Below are 14,966 nucleotides of genomic sequence, written 5' to 3' on the forward strand. Positions count from 1 at the left end.
ATGTCGATGTTTCGTCAGGTCTTCTATTGAGATTTTCACCGAATATTGTCGAAAAAGAAATTTTGATCTAGTCATTTGTTTCAAAAGGCCTTCGAAATTAAGTTAAGAAATGCCATGTTCTTTGCTTTTAAAATATAAGAGTTGGCGGTGATATTATAATATCACCATTATAATTATTCAGTTGTCGGTGATAATTTTTAGGACGATTATCATTAATAACAGCAGAAGCAAAACTAGGACCCTGGTGCAATCTATAGAAGACTCACAAAATGGAAAGATATCGATGCGAGGTTTTAAACCAAAATAACTACACCATTAGAAGAATTATCCGCCTCTTCGAGAACTGATAACTACCCGTATTATCAGTGCTTCAGTATTAACAATTACGGTAATAATAGTATCGGAATTTTGTATGAAAAAGTATAAAATATGAAAGATTTAGCAGCTTGCAATAGTGATTTTAGCTTGTATATGAACTCAACTGAATTTTCGGTTATTTTGTCTGTGGAATCAGTACCCATTTGCAATTTTCATGGCTTGTAAATGACACCAACAAAACATCTGCTGACGCGCCTGAATTAGTAAACATGGAAATGTCTCTTCCTAATAAATATTAAATGTTTTGCATTGAAACCTTAGATGGTGTTATTGTCTCAGTTTATTTGATTTAGAGATAGCATTACCGCAGTTTGTATTCTGAAACACGAGTGATACTGAAATGCAATTTTGCCCTCATTCTCTGAGTGAAGAGTCGTAGTTGGTAGCTTCTACCGGACTTAGAAATACCTAACGCAATTTGACAAATATCAAATTCCTCATTTCGACCTTTGAATTATGGTATAATATGCTTGGGTTCATTTTATCTACCAGCAACCTTTGGAAATTCTGTTGTGTTATTTTAACACGTAATCTGCCACATTCACTCCGTAGAAGATAATGATCAAAAAACAAACGCCTTTATCATTAATCTTGAATCAGTTATTGTGTACAATTTAATTACAACTCTCTTATCACTGTCTCCTTGGTTCTTATATGATCACTATGGCGTTTCGGTGTGCAAATGATTAATTTTTACTTCATTAAAGTTTGACGAGTGATTTCTTCTAAATTCTACTAGTAAATGGAAGTCAAAATTTAAACCCTATAATTTGCTTTCACAATATATCAGGATAATCTGCGTATGAGCTAACGTTCAGTCACAAATTGCATTCATACTCATCACTGTTGACATATTAATTACATAATTTTGAAGAACAACATGGAAATTAACTAAAATAGCACAATTTCAAATTTTCAGATCCAGTTTAGTGTGACAAATGAGTCGCACATTTTTCCTTCACTTCACTGCTCTCAAAAATGTGCGGGTTTTATTTTTACTTTACTTTTTTTAAGCTGCATTTAGCTAGGAAAAGCATTTTTTCCCCCTTGCTGTGTTCTTCTCTGCAGCTTCTATTTAACAATGTGTGTAGCCAAATCACTGGGGGGAGGGAAACAAGCAGTTCTCATCCTGTTGCTTACAAAAAAAAAAAAAAAAACTCATCCAAAATAAATTAGTGCATTGCTGTTTACAATACCCATTTGAAATGTGGATTATTATATCACACCCCCAGGGAGTCCAAAGACTCTACAACTCTCGTCTCACTACTCCACCAACCTTCATCATTTAACACCAACGCCATCTACCACCCCCTGCCACCACTAGCACTTTCACAGACAATCAGATACATCCATCCCCACGGCGGGATTCGAACCCGCAGCTTTTTTTAGCTGGAGAACGGGTACGCTAACCACTCGGCCAACCAGGCCGGCATTAATAAAGCAAAGTAAAAATATCAACTTCATTTCCTAAATAAATAAATAGAAATCTTATGTATTTATGTATTCACATAAAAACTAAAAATATCAAGAATTTTGTGACAGTTAAGGTTTGTCACTAGATGATTTGAGATTCTGAGGATCTGTCTTCTGCGAAGTTAAAGAAACGAGTCTCAAATACTACATCTATTTCTGTGTAACTCTGGATTTATAATCTTTGTAACCCTAATTTACCGGGTTATATTTGATGCTAAGGTGTAAGTATGTATATTGAAGTTTAAGTAAAATTATGAAATTTGGATTTTTTTTTCCCATTATTTTTTTCGAATCCTTATTTTTTTAACCGATGTAGTCAACGTAGCAATTCTTTGAACAGACTTGATATAGTGTAGTTACCTTTAGAAAACAATATTCCGCTGTTCCCTTTCCTTTGATTGATAATTGCATTCACATCTGATACCGACTTCAGTTAGCTCAGTCGTAACGTTGATGTCTTTTAGCTGGGATTTGGGATCGATGAATGTGAAGAACACATTTTAAGAACATTTTATTGGAAGATGAGTTAGCGGGAGGTATTTCTCCAGGAAACTGTTTTTCATCCCGCAAACTGGTCAGAAGGGCATGTACAATTAACACACACATCATACACTAGTTATGATCGTAGCCTTAGATGCTTTATCCATAATTCCGAAACAACTCTTGGTGCAGCCTTCATTTTAAGGTGCAGAATGATGGTTTTGCCGTTCTTGCGCTAATTAATTCCAAACCAACGAACTTCTGTTCCTGATAGTCAATGAAAAATTTGCGCACTTTTCTAGGATAGTAAATTAAATTAGCTAATTTCTATAAATTAGCTGAATGTCGAAACTTTCTGTACCCCATTTTGCGAATTAAGATAAACATTTCCACCAACATGCTTGAAAGCATAGGTACGTTGATAAGGGGAGTTATCTTAATTCTTATCTGTAACGATTAACACTTCAAATTCAGAGCAAAATCTGTGTTGTCACCTCACAAGAACGTAATAAAGATAAAACTTGCGTAGCTTTATCAGACATTTCTTAAAGAATTGCTTATATCAGAAATATTTTTTTTTAGAGTATCTAACAATGGTATCTGATAAAAAAAACAACAAAAACCGTGGTATGCATTTCGTTTTGTTCGAGGTACTTCTAGAAATCTCAAGAAATTTTTGCTATACATCCACTGCCTTGCGACTTAGGTGTACTTTGTTCACTTGACGTGACACAGGTGTTCCTATACTCACTTCTAATTTCCTAGAATACGTTTACATTTCTGCATTTTTATGTAAACGCTTAGGAAATAAATTACTCATATATTTTATGACATTTAAGGCTAAGTTATACTTAAAATACATTTTAAAATCCTCGCGTATATCGCGTGGTTATTAAAATTAATCAGTGGGATACCAATGAGTTATGACCAGTACTATGATGCTAAGCTTTCTGCTGCTACCTAACACAAAGTATAATTCGATCACTCTTTTTAAATTAGTTTCTGAATCTATTTCTTCAATTTGGCTTCTAGAGAAAAAAAATTATTCCTATTAATTCACATATAAATGTGAAAGTGTTTTTCATAGGAAAGAGGTATAGTTTGAGTCAAGTACTATGAATTTTGAAGGCAGTTGTCATTGACATTCTTAACCTTAATCATTGACAACTGGCATTCATTCAGGAATTAAATACTACAAAATTATTAGGATTTGAAATAGTTTTTAAAGAAAAAGTAGAATTACAAAATTTTAGAAAAAATTTGAGTAAACCAAGTAGCCTTTAAATTAAAAACATTTGGACATGTGCCAGAATATCAGGAAAGAACGAAATTAATGACAAGATAATTTATTATTATTTATATATAATAAATTATTATATTAATATATATTAATATAATAATTTATATTAATATATATTAATAAACTATATATATATTAATATATATTATTAATATATATTAATAATATATTAATATATATTAATAAAACTAAGTATTATATTAATATATAATACTTAGCCACAGATTGTAACTGTTTAATATTCACACTCATACGACTGTTAGACAAACGCGTTAGTCTCCTTTCCCCAATTTGTTTCCTACTGCTTTTTTATTTTTAATTTCTGTTCCATGACGATATAAAATTGCTACCCAGAGCCAGAAATAGGATGCATATTGCAAACGGCAGATACGTTCTACTTTTAGATTGGTAGAATGATATGAAGAGATACTGTAAATTGCAGTTACGTTTTATTTTTAATAAAATTTAATCCAAGAATTAAGTTGTTTATTTGCTATATGCATTTCTCTTACAGTGTTAGGGTTACCTCCTTTCTCTGATGGATACCCATGGCACAGTCCCAATCGCTTTCAATTACTATATAGCCTCCGTGTTCATGCGATCAATTAAAGATTTCCATATTTCCAAATAAAATCCTAATAAGGGCTTCATATTTTCTCTGAACTTATGATTCATGTTGCTCCTTTTGTATCAAGAGATGAGGAAAGCGTTATTTTATATAGTGCATGAATCAAAAGTGTATTTTGACTGCAGATATTTTTAAATTAAAAAAAAATAATCAAATTATCATATAGGTGTTATTACCTACCTTTGCTGTAATTTTAGCAGTTACGATCTCTGAAACTTGAAGTGGAGATTCATTATTATTTTTTAATTCAAAAAAGCACTGTAATCAACGCCTTCCGATCCAAGGGTGCTCCATAAAAATAAAGCTTTGCTTATCTCTTGTTACTAATAACGAAATGTCTAAGATTTTTTTTTGTTTCTAGATAAAAATATTACACCATGTTCAAAATCAAACTGACCAAATAGGTGAGGGTCTACAACAGACCTTCGAACAGGAATACGAATTTTGTTTATAATATCTGCACGAAACGGTTTATATAGTTTACACCATGTGTGTTTTATGTGGAAGCTCGCATTTGCTACACAAATCTCCGAAAGATTACACTATTGGCGGTGTAAATTGAAAAACAAAATAAGTAAATAAAAGAAATTGAATTGCCTAGAAAAGTTACGCAGCATCGTGAGTTTTATGCGCTCTTTCATTAAGTGGTAGGATTCACTACGGAGTAAACTCCGGCTGTTTTTCAGAGAACAAATCAGATGACGAAATCTGAATTGTAACTATACGAATAATTAACCATTAATTAGCCAGTTTGATTTCTTTATTTAAAATTCCTTGCGCGTATGGAGTGATACGCTTGACTGCTTGCAGTGAAATTGTAAACAAGAAAGGAATATAATTTGACCATTCTGTTAATGGGGTATCCACAGAATTCCATTGAAGGGAAACTTAAAATTCATGCGCATTTCTCCCAGTAGGAGCAGTGAGGGTGATTGTTTCTTGTTTTTCTTGTGGTGGTACACATGTACGTTTCACTAACACTTGAATTTGACTATTGCATAATTGCTTTCAGCAGGGCTGGTAATATATGAAGGGTTTTGCTTGTTATGAGTAGACAGTGTAGAGTGATTGATGTTGAAAGGCAGCTGCAGTTACTCGTGAAGCCAAGGTTAATATGCAGTTTGCGGAACATCACCATGCATGGTTAAGGTGCTGTGCTCCACACAAGGTGGCACGTACAGGTGCTAATCAGTGCTCAGTACTGAAATCGCAATGCAAAGTAATTCCACGTTTCGGGATGGGTGAGTAGTGTCTTGTAATAGATCCGCAGTTAGTCCTATATTGGCTTACTGGTTTCATAACCAGTTAATAACCAATAGGGGATCGATTCATTGCAGTCTTCTTCCCTCCCCCCCCCCCCACACTTCCAGGATCCTCCATAAGCAACACGTAAATCTGGAGTCCCAGCACCTTAGAATCTATTTTTTCCTCGCATTTAAGCCAGAGTGTAGATGGTTCTATTGTATTTCATAGTAATTATGATTGTTCATTGATAAGGGTGTATCTTCAGGCCGGTTTGTGTATGCTTGTGGGATTAAAAATGATTTCTGTCCTTATCAGCTATGGGATCTAGGACTAGCTCAGCACACCTCGGTAGTAAAAAGCCTTATAAATGTCCCTTGTCATTATGAAATTGGAATCCAGGCCAAGTGTTACGGAGGCACCCAGTTCAGTTTAGGGAGGAGAATCTGTAATAATCTAGGAATGAACTTCCTGTTCTGAAATCGGCATGAGATTTGGAATTAAATTTTACTGAGCGTGAACAGGGATGATATTAGTTATCAGAATATGTGACCATCTCCACTTTAGGGATGGAGCTGCTTGCAGAATTCAATCATTCCAGTTTTACTCTGCATTCGCTTTGAAGTGCAACTAAAATAAAGATAATTAGAAAAATATGGAGCTATGATCGCGATCAAGCACCGCATGCATGCTATCAAACATGATAATAAATAATTTATTGGATGCTCTCTTTGTAGAGCTTGGAGTCGGAGTGTTGCAGTTAATAGTGCTGTCAGGCGGCCTGGAAGTTATGCATAGTTTGTCTAGCCAAACCATTCAGAGATGCATGGAATCCGAGAAAAAAAAAAACTGAGAAATTGTCCACCCCCCCCCTTCCCAAACTAATACCATATTAATAAGGACACTGTCATTCGGATTTGATGCTGCCTTTGCCATGTACTTTCATATAAGAAACCTGCACAGCAGTATCGATGAAACAGATTTATAACGTCTGTAACTTTTTTTTTTAAATAGTTACAGACAAAAAATGACTGAACAATAAAGACTTCAGATAAGAAAAGGTAATATTCTAAAACGTGAAATTTCTTTTGCATCAAATTTCATCGTTCTGATGACACATTTATAAACCATCTCTTAGAATCATCAAACTGACGAGGAATTTCTACTTAATTGCATAATTGTAGAGGACTTCTGAAATTGTCATCAGTATGGTGGTCTCTTCCAATGGAGCATTATGGGAATGGCTTCACAATAAAACTAACTCTGGATATTAGCCAATGGTACTAGTAAACTCGAAATCTTTATCATCGTGATTAATTTTCATACTCTTTTAAAGGGAAAGGTTTATCAGCAATGGCTTTTATTAAAAATAAAGTGTGTCAATCTGTAGCAATTCTGAGAAGTTTCTCCTTTCATTTTCGGATCTGAGATCCATTTTCGTTAAATGGGCCAACCCGATGGCAACAGCATGTTTTGATTGAATTTTAATTTGAAAAGACCCTATTTAATGGTTTAGAACTTCAGGTTCATCTTATCTTTAAGCTGCTTTTAAGGGCTTTTGGTTTTGCTAATAATTTAAGCAAATTAAAACTTCTCAGTCGTTTAATGCTGTAATCCAATGTGTATCCTCCGGCTGCTGTAGTAATAACCTCTTTGTAAGTTCGCTATTAACGATCTCTATCCAACCCATGACAGGGATGTAGATCAGAACTTATATATACACATTCTTTGTACATGCCTGACCTATTTTTGTAAATAGTTGACAATTTCGGCACACACAATTCCACTGTTATGTTGGGAGCAGCTTCTATGGAATGAAGTCTGCGAGACTTAACACAAAAGGAAATAGAGACAAGATTCTGTTCTCCCTCTCATAAGAAAGCCTCGTGTTACATAAGTTGTACACAAAGTAGTGCCTTAAACCTGTTTTAAGCATCTGGAGTTGATGCTTTAATAACATCTTACCTTAAGATGTGCGAAACTTCCGTTTTAAGTTTTTTCCTACTGTTTACTTTCCGATTCTGTTCTATTATAGAGAAAGATATTTTTCTATTAATAGACATCAACGATTTCCTTTAAATCATAAACGATGCTGACTCGTCTTATCCCTATTGATAGTATACGCCCACGCTACTCATTCTGGAAAGGCTAATTAGCGAACATTAATTATGGAGATTGTTTACTGTGAGAACTTAATAAACTTGGATATTTTCTTTATCTTGCACGATTCTTTTGGACAATCTCATTTAGAAAAAATCGGAAACTTATAGTGAATTAATACTGTGGGTGGATATTAGGGTGTTAGATGAGCCTTATGTCCACATAATTTGATGCTAAACAGTTTGTAAAACGAAATGGAAAGGAGCTAATAAATATCTCATTGCTCATAGTCATCTTCCCTGATAATACAATTATAGAACCATTCGAGCCAAATTCTTTTTTTTTTTTTCTGATTTAAGAGCTACTAATTGACTTGTTTATTTGATGCATAGCATGACCACTTTTGCCCCCCAATCATTTGTCTCGATAGAACAGCAGAGGAAATAAGTTACGACTAAAGAAATACATTATATACATTCTTTACATAGAAGACGAGTTTATACGAAAGCAATATTGAGCCCCAACCCCACTCCCTTCCCATAACGCAGTCGATAGAACGATGCCCTTTGCTTGGTAAGATCTAGATTCAATTTTAGCCATAGTATATCCCTATAACGAATTTTCACGTAAAGGTGAATAAAAACTAAAATCAACTCCAGTTATCATTCTCTAGCTCACAGGCACTATTTTCATTATCAGAAACGAGGAGATGAAAGTTGAGTTGGATCTCTGAGCTTGGCCTGATTGTTTCAGGTTAAACGATAACAGTGAAGGTCGTCAATACAGAGGAGCTGTCAGTTAGTATGCAACAGCCTGTAAATGAACTCCATTTGTGTGATTGTGCCAGAACACGTTTCAGGGCTGTCGTAACTCCGAGGAATAAAATGCAGTGCGGTTGCTCCATTCTATTATTACTTTCTATTCTTATACATTAAATTTTGCTTGTTTATGAAGTCGACCTCTGATATTTTCATAAGTCGTCGACTCAGTGGAATGTTCCGATATGGCTCCAAAAGTAATTTTTACAATTTGTTGACATTTATTGTAATAAACTGAAAAATAAGTTACAATGTATTCTAATTTCAAGTAGTATATTGCTTTTATAATAATCATAATAGATGAATAAGCGGTATACGAAAATATAAGGGAAAAAAATAGTAGCAGATAGTTGGATATTTCGATTTGTTTCATTTTAAAATATTCTACTAAATGATGGCGACAACTACCGTGTTATGATAACTTCAATTCAACACACTAAACGTTTTTTTGTTTTTAATCTGGTCTTTATAATTTCGTGCAAATTTAAGTCATTTTCATAATGAATCCATTGTGTACACACACATTATCCATAATTTGATTGACTATAAATACACTTAAGATTGTTACTAACATTTTCAATAGCTTTCTCTGGCATTACTAATACAGTACTTAGCATCTCTTTCTCTAACATCACTTGCTAGATGGATACTACTGCGTTATTTTTTCTCATTGTTTGCATTAAATATTTGCAAAATAAAATTTTTGCTCTCTCGCATCCTCCAAAAAAAGCTTCAAAGTTAGATTGCAAATTCGTAATCTCAAGTTAAATGAAAATAGCAATTCAAAAATTGAATCAAATGCTTCGTTTTCTGATTGCTACTTGATGCTGTTATTATTACACGGTATACCACCTCAATGGTTCCAAGACTCGTCACAGGAAGCCACTCGACCTTAAGCAATTACCTCACAAATGTATTTTTTGTCACTTAATTGAGGCGTTCGCTGCTACGTTCGTATAAGCGGCTAACTCCCCTTCAGTTCGAAAAACTCATTTTCCACATAATATAATAGACCGATTTGTCCTTGAGTAATATGACATATACAACTATCGAATTAGTTCTAGCACGTCCACGGATGTAGCATGCATTCTAGTGATGAGAGTTCCATAAAGGTGTAAACGGATCTTGGGAGTGACTGTTTTCATAATGTAGGACAATACACCTTTTCCTCTACAATTGCCTAAGGCAGCAATAGGGAATTCAACTGTTCTCATTATGCAAGAAGCCAGTCGTGAATACACTTCATGATTAGCTATTATCTTGTATTATTTGTTTACACAGTTGATGTACTGGAACAAAACAGAATGTTAACATCATCTCCCACTAGAAACTCACATAGCACTTTTACAAATCATAAAATATAACTAGAAAACTGAAGTTAAAAGGCGTTTTAAATTGCGACAGGCATTCGGGAATAGGCATAGGATAGCATGCCTGTCTCAGATGAGACAACGACAGGAACGTAGTGTAGCAATATCAAAAAAAAAAAAAAAGCAAAAATGAGGTTCACTAAATTGAGAAGTTCATTTGAAGAGTTGAGCACATAATTTGGCGATGTGTCATACTGATAATCCTGATATAAAGATGGCAGTAATTATGACCAAGCTGATGCCAGCAGCCATGAGAAGAAAGCATCTTGAGTCATCATTTAGAGTCATCTTGAAATATAAGATGCTGAACTGTACACCAAATAAAGGTAGTCAGAATATATATAAAAAAAAGGTAAGGATAACTTCAAGGCAATGACTAAAGTCCATGGACAAAATAAGAGCGTAGATCAAATTTACATAGAACTGACCACAAAATGATAGCCTCCTTAAACTATGAACCTGCAAGGTGTGAAAATACAACGAGACCGAACCTTCTGCTCATAAAAAGACAGTAAAAATAGCAACTGCTAATGAAGAATGGCTGGAGAATTTAAAATTTTCATTTAGTTGATTTTATTTTTAAGTATCAATTGTTTTGTATTTTTCATATATTTTTTTTAATTAATGAAAATGTAAATGGCATCAGATCATTCCTGGCTTTCAAAATCAGTAAAGAGCCTCCTCGTTTGGTCAGTCAGTATAATAAAGACACCCTTTGGTTGGAAAGACCGGGGTTCGAATCCTCGTTTAGGAAGAGAAGAATATAAGGAACTAAAGGTAGCTCACCTTTTAGTTTCTTCAGTTAGCTAGTCTTATAAGGAGAGATGCGGCGATTTCTTTTCAGAACAACTTCGAAGTTTTTCTTTAGAACAGGCAAACCGATAGAAGGAATGACATTAATAAACGTAATCCGCAAGCCTCGCAGCCATACTCACATTGGCCTTAATTTAAACGAGCCCATCGTTTTTAAAATTGTCTTAAAATTCTCTTTAGAGAAGCAATGGTGCACACGCTACTTGGTCTTATAGGAATACCGCAATGTTTTTGAAATACAGAAGTTTGACACCATATTCAAGAACAGAAAGTTTTGACAGGTTTTCGAAGGGGGAAAACCTCCTAAAATCTTGAAAATCGTTTATAAATTGCTGTAATAAACTCTCAGACAGGTTTAGAAAAACTGTTTGTAAGAAATACACACCAAACTGTGAGCCTGATTTTCTTATTTTTTATCTGTAGATATGTCACTGCAATGCTTGAAGTAACTGAAAATTAGTTACAGACGTTGGGCATCACTGTGATGGAAAATTACTGTTATCATAAAGTGTTACACGTACAAAGAATTATAAAACAATGTGCTGCTGTACGTCGTTACTTTATTTTCCCCTGAGGTATAAGTTTAAGAATTTGTTGATATTATTCTTTTGGTCGAAACCAATACAAAAACTGTAGCGCTTTCTTTAACGAAGAAAACAATTGACAGAAAGCAGTCTTATATTAAGATTTCGATACATGTTAAATATATTCCGAAATGGCAGAGCATTAAATAAATATTAGTCACAAAAAATCTTATGGAATGTTACATAAAAATACGCCATTTAATGTTAATATTTTAAGGACAAGAATGTAGCATAATAACCAAGTTGACAACTTGCTAATGTAATTTAGTGTTCTTTTATTTGTATTAAATGTTGGCCAAATGCCAATATATATTTGTCATGTTATGTCGTCTGCGGGCTTATTATTAACCGGACATCTCCATGGAGTCGCAAGTCATCATAGGCTCATATTATTTACACAGTCCTTATCATTTAATTCATTTACGGATAAGTCACAGACATCTCCGACAAAGCCATTCCTCTCATTCAGCACACTCATATCCAAAACTTTAACCCCTACGACTCTGCTGACTACGCTTTCACCCAATTTCAATAGTAACCTCCCTTGGCTAATCTTTCTCTCCTTATCAAAGTTGGAAAATTCCTTCAATCTTCATTTTGTAGAACTCTTTTTAGCAACTTGTTGCCATCACCGTTCTTCTGCTTATTGACCAGTTGTAGCAACTTAAAAAGCTTCAATCTAGTTCCATAGAAGCAATTTCCGTCCCTGAATCCTCTACATCACTTCATCTCAGTAAACCCAGGCGACGAAATACGAGTATAAAAGTTCCGATGTGGTCCTATAAAGAGGAATAATTTCCTTTGTTCCAAATTGTCAGTTTGTTTTTCAACGTCTACTGAAAGAGTTCAACAGAATGGAATCTTTCAGATTCCCGAAATCTAGTCGCCTGGAACTTTATAATGAGACAGGAGTTCTGGTCCAAAAAAATAACATCCTAATTATAAAAAGTCCTAGAAAGCATCTAATCTCTTTGGACATTTATGAAACCAGTGTTCTCCGATTTCAGGACTGGAAGAACTTTGTTACTCCAGGAACTATTAAAAATAAAAAAAAAAACCATTGCATCGAAGTTAAGATCAAGAAGCCATTAGAAGGGTTTTGTGAAGACTTCTGCTAAATGCAAGTTCATCTGATCTGACATCTGTGGGATGGTGCAAAAACTGCGGATTTATTTATTCCTGGGAGTGAATCAGTAATCCATTCTGCCCGTATTAATCAATATAGTTCATGTGTTCCGTATAATTGCATATTACACAGGGCCCGCGTGTATGTTCAAATATCGATGGGATCTGATATGATTTGTATGAAAAATAAACTGTCCAGCTTTACTTGTAAAGTGTTCAATAACAACTGCATGCACAAATGTATATTACTCACAAGTATGCCTTTTTTTACTCGGGTCTTATCGCTTTTGAAGCCAAGTGAAAGATAGGCAATAATGAATAGTTAATTTTGATTTGTATATTAAAAAAACGTCGTTGTAGTAAATAACGCGTGTGAAACATTGCCTATATCGTTTGCAAAAGTTTCAGAACTATGATTCCTATACGTTATTCACAAGATTATGTTAAAACGTAGTTTATAGGAACTTTTCAAATTAACCGCTCTCATACAGAGGTGAAAGGGTCGGCCAGAACAATATAGAGACAATACACTAGTCTTAGTTGTTTTGGTTGTAATTGAAAACAGTTCCAAATACCAAAAAAATGGATAACACAATTCTAATTTTATAAGTCGAGCGATAAGTTATTGTAATGAGTTTGATATAATTAAAAATATGAAACTTCATCGGTTTATTTGAAAAATCATCTCATGTCTTGGAATTATTTATTACTGGATTTATCTGCTGGAATTATTTATTGGTTGTTCCTTTTTTTAAAAATTCCATTACTCAAGCACGATAATGCTACGGAAAACAAATTTGGATGAAGTATGACACCATTATGATGTTAGCAGGCTCGCACACAGCAAGGAGAGGTTGTCTGCTTTACGGAAAAATAAATATATATATATATATATATATATATATATAAATCTAAAAGTGGCTTACCGAAACCTGAATGGATTAAAAACCATGTTTACACGGTGTTTTATTCTTTGATCCTACGATAATTGCATGAAGATTAACCCACTGTTCTGGTTTGTCACACAACCACTTCACTCGCATGCGAGGCACGGATTTTCCATTGGGATGTTCTACGGACGGACGACACCGCAAACAACTTAATTCTCTGTGCTCAATTGTTCCGAGACACCTGTAAGAGTGTCGAACAACTACGAGCAGACGACGCGATTTACCTTGTAATGCCGCGTGCAGTAACTGTTATTGGCTCACACTTGTTCCGGAAATTCTTCATACTGACACCTGTACCGGTACCGGTACCGTCTTTGCCGTGACGTCACATACTACGTAATTCACCTAATGCTGGCGACATAACGCGCGCGAGTCAACCGTTTCTTTCGATTATTCATTTTTTTTTTTTTCCCCATCTCTCAACCTATCCTTTTGTATCTCCTTGTCACCTCCGTCCGAATACCGCCGCGGCACGGATGTATTGATTCATTCAGCGATCCATTCCTGTGGCTTGATTTGCGATATGAAATCTTTCGATGAAATCGCGATAGCTTGACGCGCGTTCGGAATTGTGCTTTCGCCGGAAGAATGAAAGAGCCCACGGAAGAAAGGCAATCGTGCCGTCAGGGGGCTCAGAAGGCGGAAGAAGTGAATATTTGGATCCCGATTAAGCATTTTAATTTTGCTATTTTTGACGACCTTACGCTGCACGTGACGTATTTTGATGTCGGTTGGTATCTCTTCATTCATATCCGTATAGCTAGTGGAAAGACGGAGGAAGATAAAGTGAAAAATAAATTCTTATCAAGATTTATACAGTCACTTAAATTCGGATATTATAAGACTTTATTGCTTGAATTTTCATTATTTGGCGTCATATCCGATTCTGCAGAAGCGCCAAGATCCTGAAATACTACATCGCATGTTTGTGCTAATGTTTGCGATGACGAACTTATGGCGTTAGGAATTTTTAATTCTTGTCACTGATATAAAAACTAATAATGTTTATTTGTAATAATTTAACTTGATTGTATTAACCACTAAGTGAAAAGTATACACCAAACAAATACTGGATATTTTTTCTTAACCACAATCCACTGACAAGTGATCTGGGAATTGCTTTCTTTTGTTTTTTGGCATACTCTTTAGAAAAGGTTCGCGACCATCAAATTGTTTTAAACATTTGGAAAACATTCCGTGTGCACAAAGATAATTAAGCAATTTAGTAAAAAAGTTAATTTCAACAACAGGATATATCGATAAATGAGTGATTATCTTGGCCAAACCATTGTCAATTCGTCTGTTGCCTTTTATACAGTGCCTTGTTTGTTGACCTTTGTCTACTCATATAGAGAAAACGTAGGAAAACACTATTTCCTGTGCTAGAGAATGACTGACTCGGGAACCGGCCGAAAGACGGTCTATAAAAAGTTCCTCTGACGGTGACCAGACTCGAACCTGTAAGTGTTTTTTCTGCACTCTTAGCTTCATGTAACTCGTGAACCTCCGTACACCGATGCATATCAGCTGCATCGTGGCATAGATGCATTCAAGGCCGAGAAAATGTTTTGTTTCTGTCATTATCTATGACAAAATTTCGATAAGACACTGCAGGGATGTATATTTGCTTTTGATTGCAATCAATCAAAATGGCTTCTACAGGTGCTCTGAAGTCTGCACCTTTACCTTAATAGTTAAAACAGCA

At 34.8% G+C, this 14,966-nt stretch overlaps 2 protein-coding genes across 3 annotated transcripts in view; one reads left to right on the plus strand and one right to left on the minus strand.

The window, feature by feature from the left end:
* LOC150108877 (scoloptoxin SSD14-like) overlaps positions 1-14,966 on the plus strand; it is a 141,470-nt gene that overhangs the window by 75,316 nt on the left and 51,188 nt on the right. The window lies entirely within an intron of this gene.
* LOC150108878 (scoloptoxin SSD14-like) overlaps positions 1-14,966 on the minus strand; it is a 90,260-nt gene that overhangs the window by 73,645 nt on the left and 1,649 nt on the right. Inside the window, exon 1 of one of the 2 annotated variants that reach the window (XM_090410541.1) lies at positions 13,238-13,490. The exons of the other annotated variant lie outside the window; for it this stretch is intronic. Within the exon in view, the coding sequence (XP_090266667.1) occupies positions 13,238-13,263 (26 nt within the window). The 5' untranslated portion in view covers positions 13,264-13,490. Of the gene's footprint in view, positions 1-13,237; positions 13,491-14,966 lie in introns of those variants that run through there. 2 annotated transcript variants of the gene reach the window in all.

Source organism: Typopeltis vanoorti, chromosome 2, assembly GCF_054136105.1.
Source record: "Typopeltis vanoorti isolate ZY-2024b chromosome 2, IOZ_Tvanoo_1.0, whole genome shotgun sequence".
Taxonomy (NCBI): domain Eukaryota; kingdom Metazoa; phylum Arthropoda; class Arachnida; order Uropygi; family Thelyphonidae; genus Typopeltis; species Typopeltis vanoorti.